Source organism: Centruroides vittatus, unplaced genomic scaffold, assembly GCF_030686945.1.
Source record: "Centruroides vittatus isolate TY-2023 unplaced genomic scaffold, ASM3068694v2 contig_2726, whole genome shotgun sequence".
NCBI lineage: Eukaryota > Metazoa > Arthropoda > Arachnida > Scorpiones > Buthidae > Centruroides > Centruroides vittatus.
This window is the reverse complement of record NW_027121735.1, coordinates 743,940-759,831: the sequence shown is the minus strand read 5'-3', so window position 1 is coordinate 759,831 and position 15,892 is coordinate 743,940. Positions and strand designations below refer to the sequence as shown.

At 33.7% G+C, this 15,892-nt stretch overlaps 1 protein-coding gene across 1 annotated transcript; it reads right to left on the bottom strand.

The window, feature by feature from the left end:
* Positions 1-819: 819 nt before the first annotated feature.
* ATPsynO (ATP synthase subunit O, mitochondrial) lies at positions 820-15,695 on the bottom strand. Its single transcript, XM_067266328.1, has 8 exons — positions 15,616-15,695; positions 8,404-8,451; positions 5,615-5,725; positions 4,169-4,241; positions 4,026-4,085; positions 3,021-3,133; positions 2,827-2,913; positions 820-1,068 (listed from the first exon to the last, which is right to left on the bottom strand). Exons 1-8 carry the CDS (start codon positions 15,640-15,642, stop codon positions 955-957), a joined length of 633 nt encoding a protein of 210 aa, XP_067122429.1. The 5' UTR covers positions 15,643-15,695; the 3' UTR covers positions 820-954.
* Positions 15,696-15,892: the final 197 nt, after the last annotated feature.

Here is a 15,892-nt window from a genome sequence, read left to right as displayed (position 1 = left end):
AGCCAAATATTGATTAATTTGGCAGTAATACCGTTGCTTTCACAGGGCACGGAGTGATGGAGTCCGAGGCAAAATACATATTGAGCGCCCTATGGCAAAGTAACTTAAAGGAACTAAACATTACAAGGAAACAGTAATTTTCGGGATAAACTGATGGAGAGATGCGCAAGAGTATTCCGATTTATCCATTATTAATTAATAATATAAATCAATATTTTGCACCAAATTCCAATGGAGGAGGAACAAAACAATTCACGCAACAGTTTTGGTGTTGATACTTTCAAAATGGAGGCCTTCAAAATCATTCTGGGTGACCTTACTAACAATTTATCAAGAGTAAATGAGACAAGCATGATGTGCATGCGATGACGATTTTAAACGTTGTGAAGTCGTTTTGATATGCTTGATAGTTACTACTTTATGTGAAACTGTAATCTTTCTAAGAAAGATCTAACACCATATTGAATTAGCTAAACAGAGAAACTCTCGATTATTGTTTTCTACAATTTAGCCTTTCAGATTTAAAATAAGGGACATTTGCAGGGTGACTTTTGTGTTACTTAATTCCACTCGAGTCTTTTTATATCATGAGCTCTAAGAGGACTCATCTATAATTTGGTTAAATTCAATAGGCGCAGCTAAATAGTGAGGGATAAGGCCCAATATAATCGGGTCAAACCACGCAAGAGGCTCTAATCCCGATCCCTCAAAGATAAACTTTAGCACGTCATCGTGTATTGTAACAATTCTGCAATGTTTGAGAAGTGATGTCATACAAACCCCTTTCGATCAATTTCAAAGACACAAAAGTCACAAACCTTATTAAACACTACTACTATTTGACTTTATTTTCCCTTTTAAACACAGTAAATACAATCTTTCCAAGTCTAAATCACATTTGTCACTTACTACAAAGCAGCAATGCAGGAATTACATTTTAATTTTTCAGAAATTCTAGACACTCTGCTTAATTAGATTCGTGTAGTTTTTAATCTTTGTGGCCATCGACATGTCGATATATTTATCTCCGATGCTCACCACCATTCCTCCAATGAGAGATGGGTCAATCTGTTAATTTAACAACATTCAATTAATTCTAAATTCGGTCACCTCTTCCATAATTATTTACAATTATTCTTGATTTTAAATTTGATAAACTAAAATTTATATTTAAGTTTTAAGTTCTATATGTCACTAAACATTAAAAATAAAGATACATTTTTGATTAAAATCACTCCATAGAACAGCAGCAAACTAAAAAAATTTGACAAAATAATTGAACATTTAGAAAATTTCAAAATTTAAACCTTAAATAGAGTGGTGCTGGTCAAAATGCAACTCAGATGTAACCTTCTACACAAATTATTTTTCTAACATATGTCTGTAATTACCGAGAACTTCCTAAACATCTAAGGCAAGTTTATAGCATTAATTGGCAAATTCTGTGCCATTGGAACAATTTGTTTTATTAAGCATCAGTCATCCCAAAATGCACCGTGAAGAGTGATGTTTTTAATAACGTTAAGGTACGTCATACTGCTATAAAGTTTATTATTTATGTTTTTGTGCCATGCTATTTACTGCAATAAAGAAAAAGAGGAATAAACCTGTAGAATTTTACAAAAATTAAGCTAAATATTCCATTTATTGAAATATTCAGCTTAGTTTATGTAAGCTACAACAGAATAAATTTTGGCTTATAATAAAAGAAGTTGAATGAGAATTTTTGGTTTTTGTTCTGTGAATTAAAAATGTCAACTTTTACTTTTTATTTTGTACAAAATAAAAATTCCATAATTTTATTTATTATAAATAAAATCAATTCTTAGATCTCTTTGGTTCAAAACTCAAAAACAGACTAAACCACTTTAAAAATGTTATAAATTTTTTCCTGAAACAATCTAAAAACAAACTACCAAAAACATATTTGGATCTAAACAAAGTTCAAGTAAAAAATATATTGTTCTTACTTCAATACATATATAATTCACACTATTAACTGTGACAAGAATTTCCCATACCAATTGAGGTCAGTTCTCGTTATGGCAAATTTGCAACGGTAAGTGGCAAAGTTGCCAGAACTGTCCATACTTTTTTTAAGTATTTCTAATCTTCGGCTCTCGAAGAATTCCATTACTATGTATCTTTGCTTTGAAAACACCATCAATTGTAAGACTAATAATAAACTTTTCTGCATCCTCAATCAGCAACAACACAAAATATACTTTTGTTTCGGTGTTTCACCATAATGTAATCTTTTCGAAGATGTTTTAAACAAATATATTTGACTAAAAATTTGGATTCTAATGGCTATACGATTACCAATGCATATGGTATAATTAATTTGCATGTTGATAATGACTACTATGCCAAAACTTGTTGTATGTCAGAAGAAATTTTCCAATTTGACATCAAATATAACGGCATATTCCGATTCCAAAAATATTAAATGTAAAGAGCGAGTGTGTGAATTTTACTTAGAACTGAAAAATCATGATGATGTATCTTTAAATGATGAGAGTGAGAGAATGATCCATGTCATTAAATTCTAATTTTGGGATAATGAAAACTTTTACACAATATTTTGCATATTTTCTTTTTTGTTTCTCTTTCTGGGCCTAGGATGTAATAACAAATTCAACTTAGAATGCAGAGTTTGCGAGAATGTGTCCAAGGCTCTAACATCAAAAGCTGAACTTGGATCCCTCTTGCTCCGAGATCATCAAATAACAAATTGAAAATGAAATTCAAAAACAAAACTTTTTAGAAATTTCATAAAAATATATTAAATGCATATTAAACTATAATTAATATAAACATAAAAACCTTTGTGTTAAGAGTGATCTTTTCACCCTTTTTCAAAAATCCCTGTAATGCAGTTTCCAATTCCTTTAATTGCACATCTTCCAAACGCTGCAAAATTAATTTATATATTTAAAATTAAATACAAAAAATATGCTTAAGAGTATTTTTTTAACGATAAATCCAATTAGCTAGAGAAGAAATTCTCAAAAACTTGCCTTTGCCGTAATCACTTCGCAGAGCAGTTCTCCGCGATATGCACTCATTATATTGGCAAAGGTGTCTAGTATGCTTTTCAAGTTAGGTAGTCTGGAATTTTCTGCCAAGAGGGCTGCAACAACAAAATATACAGCAAGTTTTATGCATTATTTTTTTAAAAATTTATTAAGAGAATTTTTAATTACTAAAATTAAAAAATAAATGAAATTAAATTAAGAGAAAATGTATTAAAAGATATTAAGAGAAATTTTTTATAATGAATACAAACAAAATTAAGCTTACCACCCATTCACCCCAGTCATGGGTCTGACTAAACCCACAATGGGCATGATTAAAAATCTAGCAACAAGTTGCATAACTTTCCCAGTTATGAGATCTTATTTAGAAAATAACTTTTATATTTTTAATTACTATAATATGGCAAAAAACTGAATTTTAAGAGTAGGGATGAGTTTTATAAAAAAAAGTGTAAATGCAAATTTTACTTGTAATTAACATTAAGTCCTACTCCTCTTGAGATACATTATCCTATCTATCTCCCCACCCTCTCAGCCTTTCACTGCCAAAATTTAATAGCATCAATGTCCCCTATATATAAGCCACCGTGCCAAATTTCATTTCTTAATCTTTACTCCATCTTGAGATATTAAATGAAATAGACACCAACACACACACATGCACAGAATTTTTTTGCCATTTTTGGATTCAGGAGGTCTCAAAACATGGAGATTTGCAAAAAAGCTTGGAGGGTCAAATTTGACACGATTCCAATCAATTCCTTGTTATGTATACATAACAGCCAAAAGTAAAAAAGCCCTCTTAACGCCCACAGGGAGAGGTAGATAATATACATCAAATATGTAAATATTTGATGTACATTGAGTTTAATGTACTGTATCTAATTATTCAACTATATATATTGTTTTGCATACACTGCAATTATGCAAAGAGGGCTCTTGATATACAGCATTTAAGAAAAGTAATATAATATTTTGTATACTTACAAATAAAATTAATAGTCAAATTGCTGAAATTCTGTTTTTTCAAAGCATCTGTTAATTGATCTACATAAATCATTGAAAGATCATTTATTCCACAATTTACCAAAGAAAATTTTAATAATAATAATAAAAAAGAAAAAACTTACCTCGTTTGATAAACTTCTTAATGAGAGGATTAGAGATATATTCTGCGAATCTAACATCTTTAGTGAGCAATTGCTGTAAAAATATTTAAACGGTAACTATTCATATGCAAACAGTACATTCAAATATTTTTAAACAGAAAAAATTTTCATTGCACACAAATGCTAATGCATGTACAAAGGGAACAATATTCCTTTCGTATAAATGCAGAGAATACACAAATTGGAGATCGAAAAAATTTAGAGGAGAAATTGCAGAAGAAAGTAGCTATTAATTAATAATCAAAGGGTACAGCCAGATTCTTACTGGACTATAATATGTCTAATTAGTCCAACTGTATCATTTCATTATTAACATAAAATCGTATTGAGCAAGCTTCCTTGGCAGCAACTTAAACTGACAAGTCGCCAGCCAAAACACGTTTTGCAATCAACCGACTTGAACAAAATTTTACACATTAATAGAAGTAATAATATGGTGTGTCTTGGCAAGGCAAAATTTTAAAATTTAACTTTGAATGAGAGATATTGGGATGGTCAAATGTCATTCCCACGTTAAGTCAATGGAAAAACAGCATTTAAAAACCTAACGAGCATGTACTACCTAACATTGAAAATAAGACAAAGCTCTTGCCAAATTTTTTTAATACTGATTTTTTTCTTATATATATATATATACCTTATACCTTAACCTATATATTTTCTCACCCGATTATATTCGGCTTTGACTGGAGTATAGCTTTAAATGTATCGGGTGTAGTAAGGATTATTAACCTATATACATTAACATATTACATAATAAACATTGTGTAAGATATGTAAAAGGAAGTTTTAGAACAAAGAATTCTCTGGTTATGCAGTGACAAGTTACTTTAATTTATTGTTCCTTATTGGTCTAATGTGCATTCGTAATACATCTACATTTTGGTCAGGGAAGAAGCTCTCTCCTAGTAAATTGTATCATAAGTAAACATTCAGAAAAATACTGTATGATAAATGGTTAATTAAACCTAGATCCCTTATAAAAAGGAAAGAATCCTTTGCCATGCAGTCGCCTTACAATATTAAGAAAAAGATAAGAAAATGCAGTCGTCTTACAATATTAAGAAAAAGATGGAAGTGATTTTCAATTGGGGTGCAGTAGTACACAAGAGTGCCAAGATGACACTTCTGAAGTACTGAAAAATATAGTACAAGCAGTGCCATAATACTTTCTTATATGTATTCTACATTGATGAAGTGGGGGGTGGCAAAAGAAAAAATTACCAAGTTGGGGATGACACTATCAGAAAAAGATGGGAAAACACAGGTAGATAGTATCTAATGATGTAAGAATCTAATGTTTATAAAATTTGTATTATAATCAGACCAAAAAAAATACTAAAAATACATATTTAAAAATACAACATAATAATACAAAAATACATAATAGCACAGTTGTCTACTTACATTCAATCTTTTCAGTTCTGTTTCTGTAGCCTCGAGTTTCTTTTCTTTGCAGGCGGCAGAGTACAAAGCGGTTGCGTAGCGCCCGTCAATTCCAAATACAGCAATTGGTGGCTATTAGAGTAAATACGTAACAATTAATTTACTACTATTTAAATTTATGTAAAGATATTGTAACACAAAATATTATAGCCAGCAGCCGAGCTATACTAAAGTCTATATTTTTTGTTCATTCACTGGTAAAAACATCAATGATGATGCAAACTTTACAAAATTATTCTACTGAAACAATAAATTTATTTTAAAATTAGTCTACAAGAAAGTGCTGTATTCACCATAACAAAATGTAAAAATATGTGTATGTTATTCAAAATAGTTAACAACAAAGAATACAACATATTGTATTATACAATTTTTTTTTTCTGAAGAACCATAAACCTCTTTCCGCTCGGAGAGCACTAAGAGGTTTGTTTATGGATGTACATTAAAAGTACACTATTAACACACTACATTAAGTTGAGTCATACATTCCTTGTAGCTACATACAAGCATACATGCCATTGTAGCTAAGTATTATGTATTTGTGTAAATCTATGCACTTGAATTGTGTTGTAATGTATTTCGATTTGTGTACAATGAAGTGTTTACTGTGTTGTTATTTATCATGTCTTTTAAACGATGCAAATTGTTTGTGTGTTCTTGATATGCATTTGATAACCCTTAACATACAACACAGTTTATTACTAAAGTTTATTTGAAAAAGGAGTGAGCAAGAAGTATTAAGACCTATTCTAATAAAAACCATTTGTCATTGCTTTCATTTTCACAAATTTCTGATCTGTCCAGAGCGACAGAAGAACTCCTGCAGCTGTGGAAAGACCATTTACAACTAACTCTAGCAATCTGAAATAATTAATTTTGATTGAGGTCACTGGCTACAACTTATAAGTCTTTGCTAAAGTTTGCCTTCCAGGAGGTCTTCCCAAGAAAGCTGGTCCCCATTCAGATTATATCATGTGGAAAAAACCCAAAAAACTCCATACAACCAGCCTGTTGGCCAGGCCAAAAGTGCCATCTACCACTATACTATCTACACTAGTAAGTGAAAAAGGAAAAAAATATTGATAAAAGCCAAGTGCTGAACCCACAGCTGTAAGAGGAACTCTGGAGTCAGTTGCCAGATCTTAAAATGTACTTAATAACTAATATATATATTAAAAGTACTAGAAATAATCTATTGTATTTGCAAAATTTTTATGTTACACACAATTACCTGCAAATGTTCTACAAGTGAGTTAATTATTAAGAGTTACATGCTTCCTACATAATTGTTGGCCAAGAACTAGAAAGAATGCAGAGTGCCTTGGCAGAGCCAGCATAAGAAGAGAGAAGGGCAAGATCTCATGCAAAAAAACAGAAAAAGCTGCAGAGGTAGGTGCAGCAGCTCAATAACACAACATCTTCACAGACACCCAACACCCACGAGTGGTTTAAGGCCATAGAAGGCAAGATAAAAACACCCATTGCCGACTGCAGACGGCAGCCCCAGAAAGAACCGCCACTGGCAATCATCTGAGGGATACCTGTACCAAGAACAAGGCCTCTACCCAAAAAAATGAAAGGCCAGTCACACTAGCCGAGGAGGCCCACGTGACACAGAAGCTTCGCACCTGACATCCGTGATGAAGCAAGCTCCCAACATATCTGCTTACCATAGAGGAAGGGGCGATAGAGAACAGAGAGAAGGCATCTATTTACAAGGAAGAAGATAGAGAAGATAAACTAAAAGAAGGTGGCTAAAGAAAAACTATGTAAAGGGAAGCAAATAAAATAAACAAATTAAGACAGAACTAACAGCATGAGAAGGAAGCAAGAAGAGATAGTGTGTGAAGGTTGTGTCGAGTGGGACTCCTTGGCTAGTGCATCTAGCCAACAATTGACAAAAATCATTTTTAAAAAAATTCAGTATATAAGTATTTCTCTACAAAGTGTAAATGCGCACAAACTTTTTTGAAAGTACTTTTTCAATGTCAAAAATGTTATGTATTTATCTGAAATTTTCATTTGTACAATCTTCCAAAATGAATGCTACCATTTTAAATTACCGTACTTAAGCTAATTATTATCTGAGAACATTGTAATGTATATCAAAACATGGGAAAACTAAGTTTCACATTTACCCCAATTTCTCAATGTGTGCCTCTTCATGTCACAAGGCACACATTCAACTGAGAAATTCTTCCTACACTCATTATGGCACATCCATTATTTCTCCCAAGGCAGCCACAATTCTACAGCTCCTGCAGATTACTGGTGTTGCACAATGATGAGTAATTCTGACTTTACAAACTGAAGAACACAAAACACCTCTATTGTGGTGTTACCATTTTTGTTTATGGCAATTCCTGAAGGAAGTAGACAACAAGATATCTGAATGGGAGACACAACTAGGACATTTATTGTACTGATTGGTGCATGCCAAATACTTTGAGTAACAAATAACATAATTACAGTACTTTAAAATGGTAGAATTCATTTCAAAAGATGTTTACATCAATATAAATGAATACTTTGCGTAACTATGGACGAAATAAGAAAAAATGCACATATTTTATGAAGTAAAGATAATTTTTGCTTTAACGAGCAAAGTATTTGCCGAATGGTGAATAAGAATAAAGTTTTAAAAAAAAGTTGTGACGATCTTAATGACAATTCAATGTAAAAACTATTTTATAAGATAAGCGGATAATTATGTATAAGTTATAATGTTTACAGGATAAAATGGTACTTACTTGGACGAGGCCAGCCTGGTTCCGAACCGAGGTACTAAAGTGACGAGCCTGTAGAGGGAGTTAAAAAATTAATTAACATTAAAAATACTTAATAATTGGTATGCAGTATACTGTACTCACACATGTTACAGTAAACTATAACTTGTGCGAGTACAGTATACTGCATATTATCAATCTATTAAATTGAATTTTACATTCAGTATTGCAATCAAAGTCAAAATAAATGTTAATCATTTTATTAAAAATAATTATTTCAATTTAATTTCGATTAGCTAGTTGTTATTATTTCTTTATACAAAAGTATAAGAATTATTTTAAAATTAACTCTTGTTCAGCAGAAGTAATTACGAAGAATAATAATAATTATTATTATTATTATTATTATGTGTTAAGTGAGATATACTCGGTTAACACCGGTGGCTGTGTACTATGCCGGACCAAAGTCAAGGCATAGTAACCAAAACAGAAATTAAAGAAGTGTATCAGTGTGTGTGTCTGTATTCAGAAATTTTCTCACAATATGACATGTATTCAATATAGTGGCCTTCTGTAGTGTGATGTATATGTTTCTATTCAATTGTAATGTGCCCAGGCTTTTGTGTAGTGTGTGTGGTATGATACCTGTAGAGGAGAGAACAATAGGTACAATAAGCACCTCATCCATCCTCCACAGATGCCTTATTTCCTGGGCGAGTTCTGTGTACTTGCTAATTTTTTCAGTGCATGCGTTTTGTATGTTGTGAGTGTTTGGAATGGATATGTCTATAATGTATGTGATTTTATTGTGTTTGTCAATGAGTGTGATGTCTGGTCTGTTGTGGTAAATTGTTTTATCTGTGATTATGGCTCTGTCGTAGTACATTTTGTGCGTGTTGTTTTCCAATACTGTCTGTGGAATGTATTTGTAGTATGGTTTGTGGATGTCTACTAATTTGTGTTTCTTTGCAAGCTCTTGGTGTATTATATTTGCTACTTGATTATGTCTGTGTAAATAATCTGTCTGTGCCAAGAGCTTGCAACCAGAGGTGATGTGTTGTATAGTTTCTGGCATGATGCGACATTTTCTGCATGTGTCATTTGTGAGTGTTGCATCTTTGAGTATGTGTTTTCTGTACTTTTTAGTATTTATGACCTGATCCTGTATGGCAATCATGAATCCTTCCGTCTCCCCAAAGAGGCATCCCTGAGCTAACCAGCTGTTTGATGCAGTTTTGTCAACAAAATCCTGGGCCAGATCATAAGGATGCCTGCCATGGAGTGCCTTTCGAGCCCACGATTGCTTAATGGTGTCTATGCTTTTTATATGTTGTGTTGTGTCCATATGATGTGAGTGTAAATTTAATGGTGTGTTATTTGAGTCTGCTAGAGTTACTGCTTTATGTAATTGTGATGTTTCTTGTTTCTTGTAGAAAAACTCTCGCAGTGATTGTATTTGTTTGTAGTGAAGGTTTACTATGTCAATCAGGCCACGTCCGCCATCTTTACGTGGAAGGGTTAATCTTTCTGTGGCAGATTTAGGATGATGTTGTTTATGCTTAGTAAGTGTTGCTCTTGTTTTCCTTTGGAGTTGCTCAAGATCTGTGTGAGTCCAATGCATAACTCCAAAAGAATATGTGAGTACTGGGATGACATACGTGTTTATTGCTTTAACTGTGTTCTGAGAATAGCATTTAACCTACTTTGGTATTCTTTAATTAATCTTTGCTTTATTTGTGCATGTTCTGTTAGTTTGGCCTGTTGGAATCCTAAATACTTGTAGAACTCGCCCTCTTCCATCGATTCAATAATGTCTCCATTTCTAAGTGCAAAATCTTCTTTCTTCAGGATTCCTTTTTCTATGTGAAGTGTTTTGCATTTATCTAGGCCAAATTCCATTTGTATGTCCTTGGTGTATGAATGTGTGATTTGTAGGAGTTGATGAAGTTGTTTTTGTGTGGATGCATAAAGTTTTATGTCATCCATGTACATGAGATGCGACAGTGTAAACTGTGTTGTTTTTTCGTGTCTGATATTGTAACCATATTGCGTGTTGTTTAACATGTTGGATAATGGATTCAGGGCTAAGCAGAACCAGAGAGGACTCAAGGAATCTCCTTGAAAAATTCCTCGCCTAATAAAAATTTGGTTTGTTTGTATGGAAGTGTTATGAGCACTGAGATGTAGTGTTGTTCTCCAGTGCTGCATAGTGTTTTGGAAGAATGTAATGAGTGATGGATGTATTTTGTACATGTGTAGAATATGTAGCAGCCAACTGTGTGGAACACTGGCGAATGCTTTTCTGTAGTCTATATATGCCATGTGTATGTTTCTGTGTTGTTTGTGTGCTTGCCGTAGAATGACTGAATCTATGAGTAACTGTTCTTTGCATCCCCTGTGGTTTCTACGGCAACCTTTTTGTTGTTCTGTTAGAATGTCGTGTTCTTCAATATGTTTGTATATTTTGTTTGCGATACAGGATGTCAATAATTTGTAGAGTGTTGGAAGACATGTAATTGGTCTGTATTGTGTGGGGTCTGTGGTATTGTTGTTTTTAGGTTTCATGTAGGTGATGCCCCGAGTAAGAAAATTTGGCATGCCTTGTGGATTGATGATGATGTGTGTTAGATGTTTAGCTAGTTCCTGGTGCAGTGATGTAAACTTTTTGTACCAGAAATTGTGAATGTTGTCTACACCAGGTGTCTTCCAGTTGTGTGCTCTGTTAACAGTGTATTGGAAATCATGTATGTTTATTTCAGCATAGGGCATAGTTTGTATGTTGTGCAAGTTTCTGTTCTCCTCCTCAATCCAGCCTGCATCGGCATTGTGCGTGACAGCACTGGACCAAAGAAAAGACCAATATGTTGTGAGTTCTTCTTTGTTGGTGTGCCACTGTGCTGTGTATCAGTGTTTGCTTTGTTATTAATTTGTCTGTAAAAGAGTTTTTCATTGTTTTTAAATAATTTATTTTGTTGTTTTCGTAGTGTACATGTTTTGTATCGTTTGAGTCTACGTGCTTTGGCAGCAAGTTTTTGTTTTAGTGTATCAATGTATTCTGTAATGTGTGTGTTGTGATGTTCGTGTTTTGTGTGTGTTTTTATTTTCTTAAAAATGTTTTTGAGCTGTTTCCTTAATTTGGGTGTTATGTTGTTTTTAGTGTATTGTGTCAGCCTGCCTAATTGCTGTCTAATGTCATTTATTTGTGTTTCTATTCTTCTCTGCCAGGCAGGCTTGTGATAGAATTGAGTTTTCTGTGTATTTGTCTGTGATTGTACTTTCAGTCCATGGTGTGTCACTACTGTGACTGCCCCAGCATAAACTAATGTATGAATGTCTGCGAGTGTAGAAATTGAATGAATGTAGTGTGGTAGTAAGTGAGTGTTTACACAATTTAGTGTTTTTCCTACTTCCTTTGACGTGTTGATTTTTGGTATTCGTGGTCGTTGTGTGGGATCTGTGCCTGTATATTTAGTGAGTGTTTCCTGAAATATAAGTGAGAGCGTATTAACTAAATCCATGTCTATGTTATTTGTGATGGACGAGGAAGTGTCTGTAGTATCATTAGTGGTAATTGTTGTGTTAGTGGTAAAGTGTGTGTTATTATCAATGCTTGTTACTGGATTATCCTGACAGGTTACGTGATCTTCATTAATGTTAGATGTTTCTGTCTGTTGATGTATTTGATCAGCAACCTGTTGTTTGATAAGTTCAAGTGTTGTTTGTGGAATAAGGTTGTTGTGTATAATTGTTCTTTTTTGATCAATAACCCTTTGTTCGGTGACAGTGAGGTGAGGATACTGTTGTATGAATCTATGGTGTAGTTGTTGTCTGTATGCTGTCATGTTTGTTTCGAGTTTTGTGATGGTGTAGTAAGTACGGATGATAAACTCGTTCATTTCTACTGTCCATTTCATCCGTTGGCGTGGTTTTCCAGCCTTTGTGGTCTGTGGATGCATTGCCACAGAAACACCAATTATTATTATTATTATTATTATTATTATTACAGCGAAGCATCAAAAAACTGCATTGGGGTGTGACCACATTTGGATTTTCAAATGTAACATGTAATTAAGCATTTTAAGCACCATAAACTCAAAATACATTAGAAATCAAGTTTAGATGTTCTAAGCTCAAGCCGTTATTTCATAAAGAATGTAGGAATAATTACAAAGATTCTTGAATACTGTTATTTGTTCACAACTAAATAATGAAAGAAAACAATATAGACCTGGCATGGTGAGCACAATTCTTGGTCTAATCAATGATGAAATCGTGGCTGTCAATTTGTGTTGTTTTTGGATGAGGTATACCTTCACTCAGAAGGATACTCCAATTGACAAAATTATCAATTCCAGACAACAAAAAACTCTCCAGCAATTTGTAAAGATGCTTCTGCATCCTCAGAAAACAACTGTCTTGTGGGCAACAAAGCATAGATGGATCAAAATTCAATCATCGAATCATCAAAGTTGCCATTTATTCCAACATCCTCAAGCAACAGTTTATTTAAAGTAATAATCTATTGTACAAGAATCATTTATACTACTGTAAAAAGTATTGCAAATAGTTCATTTAAACTATGCGCTTGCAAGAGAGCACTGTCGTCATTGCTCATTTTCACTTAGAAATAAATGCTTGTTTCATGCCAGAAATTTTTCAAAATTGCTAGTGTAATCGAGCAATAAATTTTGTTTTTGGAACAAAATTATTGCTACAAAAATGTTGGAAATGTTGAAAAAAGTGTATCAAAAACAAGAGTTTGATTGGTACAAGATATTACCGGAAAGCAGAGAATGCATCAAAGACAAACCATACTCTAGTAGACCATCCACTTCAACTGATGAACATGTCACTCGAGTTAGAGATTTGGTACTCGACGATTGTCATTTAACAATTAGGAAAATTACTGAACACATTCCAGTATCATTTGGATCTTGTCAAGCAATTTTAAAATATCATTTGGGCTCATGGTGTGCTGCTTCTCGAGTCATCCCAAAAATGTCGAGTTTTTCAAAAACAGTGTTAGAGTGTTCAAGGAAACAAGGCAAATTGTTCTTAAATTCATTTGATGGGTGACAAAACATGGATCTACGTTCTTGATATCAAAACAACTCAACAATTGAGTGAACGGCATTCGAAAAGTAAAGCAAGACCGAAAAGACCACTTTACAGTTGGTAAAAAAATCGATGTCAGTCGACCAGTTTCTTTGCTATGGGTGGTGCATCACAAATTCCTTCCGAACCGCCAACAAAGAATTTTATTTCAGCATTTTGCATCATTTGCACAAAGAAATTGGTGAAAACGACCCAGTTTGTGGTGAGAAAAATTGTGTTTTATACACCATGATAATGCACCAGCTCACAATGCTCTCGTTGCTGGTGAGTTTCTGGCCAAGAATTCAACAAATACGGTTCTGCTGGTTCCGTATTCACGCAATATGTCACTGTGCAACTTTCTCCCATTTCCTCGACTAAAATTTCCATTCGGTGGTCACCATTTTGAGTCAATCAATTTAAACATTTTAATTAAAAATTTATTTATTTAGTGTTAAATACTTAAATGTATTTTTAGTTCAAGCAATTATTTATTGTGACATCGTCACAATGCCTGGCTGCAATTTTTACTCATATTTTTAATGCACAGTATTTAATTTAAAGTATATGCTCTCCACCTCTAATTAGTATGGCTGTCCCTGTGTCATACTTTTCCATTAACAATAGACTTGTGCCAGTCATCTATCTAACTCCTTTCAAGGAAAATTTTTGAATTGAAATAACGTGACCTCCACCAGAAGTTTGTATATACTTAATTGTGGCCTCCTACCGATAAGATTCAAACTCCAAATGAGGGGTTTTTCTCCCCTTTGTACAAGCAGAAAAGTCAAAGGAACCATACCTGTACATGCAACCCTTCACAAGATATCTGCCTCTAAAAGTCAGTTTTTAACATTTATCAGTATACTGCCTATTCTCCATGCTCTGTCAACAAGGAGTGCAGTTGCAAGCCTTCACCAACGCTCTGTACGTAGTCGCGAGCTTCAGTGCTCACCATCACTCGCATCTCAGTGCCCAAGTGTGGGCGAGCCCCCACACACCCTAAAACTATATAACATCAAGTACTCCACGAACAGTCAAGTGGGCTACTCAAAGCCCGTGCGGCATAGTTGCATGGGCTAAATCAGGGATGGCCAACATACAGCTCGTGGGCCAGATCCGGCCTGCATAATGGGTTCATGCAGCCCATGGTTAATTTTTCAATATTAGCTACTTAACTTCCAATAATTGGTTAAATGGATGACCCGTGAGACTCCTTCATTTTTTAAAAAAATTCCATTGTAGAGATTTACAACTTTTGTATTCGTCTGTTATAAATTCACACTATTTGAAAAACGAAAGACCCCACACTCACTGAAACTCATCTGCCGTGTCACTGTTTATGCTGACATGTAACACACAGCGCTACCTTGCCTGTACGTTTCTTCGCATTGTAAAATGACATTGCACATGCGTCAGGAACTTCTGTTCGAACAAACCTGACCTGCGGCCCGAATCAGTGTATTTGTATTTAACATGATTTAATTTTAATATTTCATTCAGCCCATGAAAAATTTTTTCTTTCCAATTCGGCCCGGGGGCAAAAACTGTTGGCCACCCCTGGGCTAAATGGTTAAATGCAATAGTCTTAGTGGAGCAATGCAACTCGCAATCTCGCACGACCTGATTTTGGGGGCTGTATCTCACAAAGGGATTCTTGTAGTGGTATGGTTTCTTTGACTTTTTTGCTCCTATACATATACTCTACAGCTCTGATAAGGTCCCAAACGCTTCATTCAGTGCTTGAATTGAGCCCTCCTATCTCTAAGCTTTCCACATCCAGTCTCAGCTTTCATCTATCTAACTCCATCATCGAGATTACGGACAGACATCCGGACGGATGGACATACAGACAATAGTGGGAATTCATAGGTCAAAATTTTTTCAAATTGAAGCCCGTAAAGTTAACGGTTCAAGTTACCTTTAGTTAATTTGTATTTGAATTCACATATACACAAATTACCTAAAAGTAACTTGTACCATTTTCACGATCAGATGACCCTAAAGGTCAAATTTATATATTTTGCATAAAATACGCCCATAGTTCTATATTAAAATCTATTCTACGTTATATTTTGTACATTAATACAGTTATAAATTAATAACAACTTAAAATTTGATAGAATTTTATATTAAACTCACCACTACAGAAAATCTAGCAGCGGCCATTTTGAAAATGTCGCTCCTCCTTCGTGAACGAATTTATAGGCCCTCTACAATTTTTTAAAATTTTTTTCGCAATTAAATTTTTAATATGTTTTAATAAATAATTTATAACGAGTAAAATTAAAATATAATTTTTATTCGTAAAATATACTTCCGAATAAAATGTTTATATTATGTTCGTGTTGTATAAACTTCCGGTTGCCGCATTCGTTAAGTTTTTTCTTCAGACTTAAGATATTACTTTTTTAAAACC